The sequence below is a fragment of the Leptonychotes weddellii genome, unplaced genomic scaffold (genome assembly GCF_054177405.1).
Source record: "Leptonychotes weddellii isolate Sample4059 unplaced genomic scaffold, ASM5417740v2 HiC_scaffold_6980, whole genome shotgun sequence".
Lineage (NCBI taxonomy): Eukaryota > Metazoa > Chordata > Mammalia > Carnivora > Phocidae > Leptonychotes > Leptonychotes weddellii.
The window spans coordinates 1-8,462 of NW_028039276.1; the positions used below are offsets into that span (position 1 = coordinate 1).

At 55.6% G+C, this 8,462-nt stretch overlaps 1 protein-coding gene across 1 annotated transcript; it reads left to right on the forward strand.

The window, feature by feature from the left end:
• Positions 1-162: 162 nt before the first annotated feature.
• LOC115941325 (tribbles homolog 3) lies at positions 163-6,377 on the forward strand. The gene is made up of 2 exons (XM_081811318.1): positions 163-1,942; positions 5,280-6,377. Exons 1-2 carry the CDS (start codon positions 1,652-1,654, stop codon positions 5,574-5,576), a joined length of 588 nt encoding a protein of 195 aa, XP_081667444.1. The 5' UTR covers positions 163-1,651; the 3' UTR covers positions 5,577-6,377.
• Positions 6,378-8,462: the final 2,085 nt, after the last annotated feature.

The window sequence follows — 8,462 nt, forward strand, 5'->3', positions numbered from 1 at the left end:
GGGGGGGGGGGGGCGGCGCCGGGGACTCTGTGTAGGGTCTGTGTCGCTGTAGGGTGAGCCTGGGGGTCCGCGTGAGCCTGCGGGGTTGGGGGGGAATGTGTCTCGGCGGACGCTGCGAGCTGTGGGGAGGGCTGCGTACCTGGTGGCAGGTGTCGGCCGAGCGGGGGACACGGCTGGGGCCGGGCTGGGGTGCCCTGGGGACGGGGGCGGGCGCAGGGCGAGTGGAAGCGAGGATGCGGGGTGCGGGACCCCGGAGCGCACGGAGCGTCGCCGCAGGTGTGCACCTGGCGCTGCGGCTGCGGGTCGCAGGTTGTGCCGTGCGCGTGTGTGTTTTGTGCCTGCGGACCGTGGGGTGTCTCGCAGCCCTGGGGCCCAGCCTCCTTGCCTTGCCTCTCCGCCTCCCGCCGCCCCGTTTCCGCTGAATCCTCTGCCTCGGGCCACCCGCTGGCCGCCGCTTCCGCTCCCACCGGAGGAGGCTGGCTGGGGAGGGCTGGGCGAGGCGGCCGAGGGGGATGGGGCTCGTGTCAGACGGTGCCGGTGACCTTCCTGCTGTCGGTCGTGCAGTGGGGAGCGTGATGGGTGCGAGGGCTTTGTGTGTGCACGCCTGCACACTTGCCCACGGAGGATGAGGTGTGTGTCACTTAATGATGTGCGTGCCCCTCTCTGCCCTCGATGTGGTGTCTCAGCTGGCTGGCTTGGACAAACTGTGGTTTTGAGGGGTGTGTGTACAGCTGTCTGCTCTGGGTTCTGTGAGTGTGTTTGGTGTGACCGGCCCTTCTTCCCCCAGAGGTGTCCGGGAGCAGCGAGAAATAGATATGAGGGGCTGCCTCCATCCTACCGTGGAGATTCTAGTCCCGCAGTGTGGCCTGCGAAGTCCCTTGCTCGGTTAGGGTAACCACCTGCCCCATGGAGCTTATCCCAGGCCCTACCAGCCTCTGAGGCATGGATCCAGCCAAAGCAGAGCCTGGAGTGCTGCTGTGGCCTTGGAAGAGCCACCCCAGGGATAGTCCCAAGGAGAACACTGAAGCGCCTTCGGCTCTGAATGGTAGTAGCAAGGGATCGTGACCGTTTGCTGACAGCCACCCTGCAACAGGTCGCTCTAAATTATTTGTGTTTTCATTTCATCATCGTAAAAATCCTATGGGCTTTGCATCCTGCTCCCCCTTTACAGGTGAGGGAACTGAGGCCGGGGAAGACGGCAGGACTTGCCCAGGGCTACCCAGCCAGGAAGGGTGTGAGCCAGGATTAGAACCCAGGAATGTCTGACTACAGCCACCTGCTGTTGCATTCTTACCACCTTGGGATTATGGCCTTTCACTCAATGTGGGGTCTCCCTCCCAAGGAAGTCCATGTACTGTAGTCTGCCGTGTGGCTGTACCATGATGCTTAACCAGCTCCCTGCTGATGGCCATTTGGGGGTGTTTCCCGCCTTTTGCTATTAGATACAAGGCTCTCCTGAACAGCTTTTCCTGTGTTTAATATTTTGGTGAGCATTTTAATGGGAGGATAAATTACCAGAAGTGGGACACCTGGTCAAGGGTAAGTGCATTTGTCAGTTTAATGCACACTGCCAAGTCACCCTCCATAACAGCTAGGGAAGGGGGGTGCCTCCAAGCAGCCTCCCTTCAGTGCTTTCCCCCCTTCTTTGTAGATGCAAGTCACCCCTCTGGCTGCTCCTATGGGTGCCCCGTCCAGGAGGAAGCGGTTGGAGTTGGACAGTGACCTAGACACCGAATGTCCCACCCGGAAACAAGCTCGAAGTGGGCCCCAGCCCCGGCTGCCCCCCTGCCCGCTGCCCCTGATCCCACCCCCTGCTCCAGCCCAGGCCCTCGCTGTGACCACTGCCTCCCGGCTTGGGCCCTATGTCCTCCTGGAGCCCGAGGAAGGTGGCCGAGCCTACCGTGCCCTGCGCTGCCCCATAGGCACGGAGTACACCTGCAAGGTGGGTCCCCTGGGGTCACTCTCCCCCAGCATCACAGGGGCCTGGAAAGGGCCTTGGCTCCAGAGGACTGTCAGGGTGGAGGGGTCCTTAGGGTTACTTTGTTCCTGTGTTTACTGGGGAAGCAGTCAGTGAGCCTCCAGCTCTCTGTCAGGCCCTGGCCTGGGCTGAGGCCAGAGAGGTAAACCCGACAGGTCCAGCCCTGGGGGATGCGCAGCTTAGGCCCATAGTATGATACAGGCCATAGGGGTGGAGCCTAGGGGCCGTGGGAGCACAGAGCAGGAGCCTCCAGTGTATTCAAGGCGGGTGTCAGAAAAGCTGAGCAGGAGTTAGCCAGGGAGACATGAGAGAATGGAGATCCGGGCAGGGGAGGCCGCCGTGCAGAGGCCTGAGGAGCAAGAGCGTGTGAGGCATCAGAGGGTTCGAAGGACTTCACCCCGGCCAGACTGGAGAGGGGCAGGAGGGGAGGGCCGGCGGCCACCGGTTGTGAAAGCATGAGAAAGGAGCTGGCCCTGGGCTGCGGGAGCCACCGAAGATATTTGCACAAGGGAAGGGTGAGGTGGGGTAGACATCAGAACTCCTGGGACCCTGGAGGTCATTGGGCTTAGCCTGTGACCATTTCACAGATGGAAAGACCGAGGCCAAGAAGGAAGGGCCAAGCACGAAACCTCACTGTATCGGGCCTGGCTCCTAGGGCAAAGTCCAGGGTTCTTGGCAGAAATCAGGAAATGGGCAAGTGAGGGGCGCCTGGGTGGCTCAGATGGTTGGGCGTCTGCCTTCGGCTCAGGTCATGATCCCAGGGTCCTGGGATCGAGTCCCACATCAGGCTCCCTGCTCCTTGGGAGCCTGCTTCTCCCTCTGCCTCTCTCTCTCTCTCTCTCTGTCTCTCATGAATAAATAAATAAAATCTTTAAAAAAAAAAAAAAAGGAAATGGGCAAGTGAGGCCCAGGGGACATTGGCAGGTCACATCCTAAAAAGGCAGAGGCGAAGAACTATAATAATAGGTATTTACTGTGCACTAGGTACTATGTTGATGGCTTAGTGTGTGTAATCTCTTCCAATCTTCACCCAGTCTATGAGGTAGTTACTATTATTGGCCCATTTTGCAGATAGAGGACACTGAGGCTCATAAAACTGTGGTCACAGAGCCAGGGGGTGTCAGAGGTGAGACCGAGCCCAGGGCTGTGGCCCCATGCTAGGACACGTGTTTCAGACATAGCAGGTCAGTTTGCTTCTGGTGGGTGGGGTAAGAAAGATACAGGAGACCCAGCTACACAGGGGACGGGAAGAAGGGGGCCTGGGTCCCCTTGGGAATGCACAGAGAAGCAGGTGGACTTAAGCCTCCACCCGGGAGCATTGGCAACTGGCTCCTACTGGGGTGGGGGGTGCAGTGGGCAGGGGGATAGAGGCAGACCTGTGTCCAGCCACCAGCTTTACCTGGGCTCTGGGCTGCCCACTGCAGGTCCCCAGTGCTCTGCCCCAAGTGCTCTAAGAAATCCCTGAACTCTGGCTCCTTTTCCTGCAACATTACAGGTTTTCTTCTGTTCCTACTGGGGAGGGGAGTCCATGCTGAGTGGCATGACCAAAGCCGGCTCAAACCAGAAGCGCCGTGCTTTCTCATAGCCCCAGTTATTCAGAAACATTTGGGGGGGTCTCCTGGCACGTGCTTATCCTCATGCTAGCATGAGCCGTAGGGCTGACCTGCCGTTTCCACATCGCCTTTTCTGGTCAGTGTGTAGAGGGATCGGCATTCTGTCTGTAGATTATCACCTATTCATTCATTCAACAAACCTTCACTGAGCACCCTACGTGCCACGCACCCTGCTGTGGTTCCAAGATAGAGTTCTGCTCTCATCAAGCTGATGCTCTAGTGGAGGACTTGGACAGTAAACAAGGGAATAAGTAAAATATGGCACAAGGGAAGGGTGATCCTGTGCCAGGTGATCATAAGTGCTTTGGAGAGAAAGCTAGGAGCTGGGAGAGAGGGGGACAGGGACCATGGGGGAGCAGGTGATTTTAGTCCAGGAAGAACTCTCCAAGGAGGCGACATTTGAGCAGTGACGTGTGAGCTGGGGGAGCCAGCCCTGTGGGTATCTAGGGAAGAGCATCCAGGAAGCAGGACAGGCAAGTGCAAATGTACGAAGGCAGGAATGTGCTTGCCCTGACTTAAAAAAAAAAGTAGTCTCTGTTTTTTGGATTCTTTCTTCCATGCCACCCAAGTGTGTGTTTGTTGTTTTAAGACATGCTTACATTTTTTTCATGAATTAAATATGTATATGCTTTATTGGTTTATTTTCTGTGTGGGAGAGCCAACATAACATGGGAAGGGTTGAAGGCAGACAAACTAAGTGAGTCTCCCCGCTCTGCCTCTGATCGGCTGTGTGGCCTCCAACAAGTGCCCTTCCTTCTCTGAACATCAGTCTCACCAGCAGTAAAACAGAACACACCTTTCAGGGCTGTGGCGAGGCTCCCACCTAAAGTCCATAAAGCCCCTAGCACGTTTTCTGACACCCTCGCCCTCTCACCACTGCCCCTCTTCCCTCTCTTACCCTACTCCGGCTGAACTAATCTGGGGCTGGTGTTCTAGAGCAGCTCAAGCTCTTTGTTGCCTCGGGGCCTTTGCACTGCCCATATCCTCCCCCTGGAAACCTTATCCCATGGGCATCTCTGAATCATTCAGGTCACTTCCCCAGAACCCCTTTCAGACCACACCTTTTCACCTAGGTGCCCCCTTCCAAAATATTCTCTATTCCAGCATCTTTCTTGGTTCCTTTGCAATGCTTATCAGAATTGGGAAATACTGAGTTTTTGGCTGGTTTGGACTGTAGGCATCAGGAGGGCAGGGACCGTGGCTGTCAGGCAGATTGGATCCCTATGGCTGGCACCCGCGGCCCGCCATGCAGTGCCTGCGCCTGGAGTGGGTGGCAAGGGTGAGGGGCGGGGGGCGGGGGGTTGACAGGCAGTGAATCCTAGGGAATGGGAGCTATGAGCCTGGCGATGCTCTGCATAAGGTGACCTGCGCGCGCTCTCTGCTCTTCTGGATTTACCCGGCCCTGGGCCCTGGGGGTTATTTTCATTTGGGTTACCTATTATTTCCCAGTTATCTGAAGTTTAAGGCCATATAAGGTGGCAGTTGAGAGCGCAGACGGAGCATGGGTTCAGATCTCAGCCCTGCCACTCGCTGGCTGTGTGGCCTCCCAGCTTTGTGAGGGGGGAGCGGCCCGGTGCCTAGCGCACAGTAGTGCCCAAAGGCTTGGCTGGGACTGTTCCCAACCCCCCCCCCCCCCCCCGCCCGCTCCACCGGGCGGCGCCCGCGCTCATGCCAAGCCCCGCCCACAGGTGTACCCGGCCCGCGAGGCCCTGGCCGCGCTGGAGCCCTACTCGCGGCTGCCCCCGCAAGGACACGTGGCACGGCCCGCCGACGTCGTGGCAGGCCCCCGCCACCTGTACACCTTTTTCCCGCGGCCCCACGGGGACATGCACAGCCTGGTGCGCCGCCGCCGCCGCCTCCCGGAGCCCGAAGCCGCCGCGCTCTTCCGCCAGATGGCAGCCGCCGTGGCGCACTGTCACCAGCACGGGCTGGTCCTGCGCGATCTCAAGCTGCGGCGCTTTGTCTTCACCGACCGCGAGAGGTGAGTGTGGCCAGAGACCCTCCTCGCAGACATACCTAAGAGATGGGCCCTGATGGGGACACTGAGGCCCACGAAGGCAAAGCAACTTACACAAAGAAATGGAGAAGCCCGGACTGGCTCCTCTGCTTGGTTCCCGGGAAAAGGTTGACTCGGGGGCGCCTGGGTGACTCAGTTGGTTGAGCGACTGCCTTCGGCTCAGGTCATGATCCTGGAGACCCGGGATCGAGTCCCATGTTGGGCTCCCTGCTCGGCAGGGAGTCTGCTTCTCTCTCTGACCCTCCCCCCTCTCATGCTCTCTCTATCTCATTCTCTCTCTCAAATAAATAAATAAAATCTTAAAAAAAAAAAAAAAAAAAGGTTGACTCGGGGCTAATGAAAGCCCCTGGGCTGGAGCGTTGTCTCTGTGACAGTCGTAAGAGCTGACAGTGACGAAGAGCTTGGCTGCGCTCTCTGACTCGGCCTGGATGCTGACAAAGATGAGGTAGGCACTCTTCTTGTTCCCAGAGGCCAGGTGAGGAAACCGGCCCAGAGAAGTCAAGTAACCCTCAGGATGCCACAGCTAAATAGTAGAGCTGGAAGCGAACCCAGATGTGACTCCAGAGAGGTCCTCATCCACCCTGAGCTTGAGAGGGGGGAGGCCTGGCTGGGCTTACCTGCTGACTCTGGGTGACTCAAGGTCTCTGGACCTCAGTTTCCCCATTGGTAGGAGAAAAGTGGACTGTTAAGATGTTTCCAAGATGTCAGGGCCACAGACAAGCCACAACGGGCCCTGAGGCTCCTCAATGGGAACGTTTTCTGTGGAACAGAATCGGTGATGTTGGAGGGAGGGAGCGGAGAGGGGAGCCGGCATTCTCTCCCCTCCCTCAGACTGGGGTGGGGGTGGGGGGGATCGGTGAGCAGGAGGGGGGTGTGTCCAGGAGCAGGCAAGCCAGTCAGGTCCACATGAACAGCCATCAGGAACATGGATTACATTGCAAGATTTTTTGTGGGGTTGGGGGGTGGGGAAGGAGGGCGACCCCATGGCACATTTTAATTAATTTATTTTTTTAAGTGATCTCTGCACCCAACATGAGGCTCAAACTCATGACCCCAAGATCAAGGGTCACATGCTCTTTCAACTGAGCCAGCCAGGCACCCCCCACCCATTCACATTTCAAACTTTTTTTTAAAAGATTTTATTTATTTATTTATCAGAGAGAGAGAGAGCGCACAAGCAGGGGGAGCAGCAGCAGAGGGAGAAGCAGACTCCCCACTGAGCAAGGAGCCTGATGCGGGGCTTGATCCCGGAACCTTGGGATCATGGCCTGAGTGGAAGGCAGACACTTAACCGACTGAGCCACCCAGGCGTCCCCATTTTAAACTTTTTGAAATACGTTTAGACTTTCCTAAAAGTTGTGAAAATAGTGCAAAGAGTTTTCATATCTCCTTCACCCACTTCCCTTAATGTTAACTTCTCACATAGCCACAGAACAACTATCAAAACTAGAAAACAACTATCAAAACTAAGCCTAGGTGGCTCAGTTGGCTAAGTGACCAACTCTTGGTTTCCACTCAGGTCATAATCTCAGGGTCGTGAGATCGAGCCCTGCATCAGGCTCCGTGCTCAGTGGGGAGTCTGCTTGGGATTCTCTCTCCCTCTCTCCCTGCCCCACCCCCAGCTAAAGCTCACTTTCCCTCTCTCTCTTTCTCTTAAAAAAACAAAAACGAAAACAAACCCAAAAAACTAAGAACTTAATCTTGGTCTAGTACTAGTCACTAAACCATGGATTGGTTCCGATTTCACTAGCTTCCCACTAATACCAATTTTCTGTCTAGGATCCAGTCCAGGACCCCAGCCTGCATTCAGTTGTCCTGTCTCCTTAGTCTGCTCCAGTCTGAAACAGTCCCTTAGTCTTTCCTTGTCCTCCTTGACCTTGACACTTTTTGGTTTTTGGGTTTTTTTTCTTTTTTCAAAATTTTCTTTTCAGGGCTAGTTGATTCAGCAGGTGAGTTGTACACACTCCTTACCAGACTCCGACTTCCATGCCACCGTCCTGACCTTGACACTTTTGAATAGTACCAGTCAGTTATTTTATACATTGCCTCTCAACTTGGATTTGATGGATGTTTTTCTCATGCTTAGACTGAGATTATGCATTTTTGGCAACAATACCAACAGGAAGGGTGCCTGCGTGGCTCAGTCAGTTGGGCGTCTGACACTTGGTTTCGGCTTGGGTCATGATCTCAGGGTCTTGAGATGGAGCTGTGCGTGGAGCCCCAAGTGGGGTCTGTGCTCATTGCCAAGTCTGCTTGAGATTCTCTCTCCCTCTCCCTTTCCCCCAACTCATGAGTGCTCTCTCTCTCTCTCAAATAAATAAACAAATAAACAAATAAAATCTTAAAGAAAAAAAGAGTACCACAAGAGGGATAGGTCCTTCTCAGCACACCGTGTCAGAAGATGCATGATGGTGATATGTGTTCCTGTGATTGTTAACCTCAGTCATTTGGTTAAGGTGGTGTCTGCCAAGGTTCTCCACTGTAAGGTTCCTAATTTACCCCTTGTAATTAATAAATACCTTGGGGGGGGCACCTGGGTGGCTTAGTTGGTTAAGCCTCCAACTCTTGATTTCTGCTCAGGTCATGATCTCAGGGTTGTGAGACTGAACCTGCACCTTGGGCTCTGTGCTCAGTGGGGTGTCTTCTTCTCTCTCTCTCCCTCTCCCTCTACCCCTCTCCCTGCTCACGCTCTCTCTTTCTAAAATAAAAATAAAATAAAATCGTGGGGCACCTGGGTGGCTCAGTCCTTAAGCGTCTGCCTTCGGCTGAGGTCATGATCCCAGGGTCCTGGGATCGAGCCCCACGTCGGGCTCCCTGCTCGGCGGGAAGCCTGCTTCTCCCTCTCCCACTCCCC

What these genes read in the sequence shown, in the direction of transcription:
- LOC115941325 (XM_081811318.1), top strand. Translation starts at nt 1,652, where the DNA reads ATGCAAGTCACCCCTCTGGCTGCTCCTATGGGTGCCCCGTCCAGGAGG. An exon ending in GCACGGAGTACACCTGCAAG is followed by an intron (nt 1,943 to 5,279) that starts GTGGGTCCCCTG and finishes CCCCGCCCACAG; the next exon opens with GTGTACCCGGCCCGCGAGGC.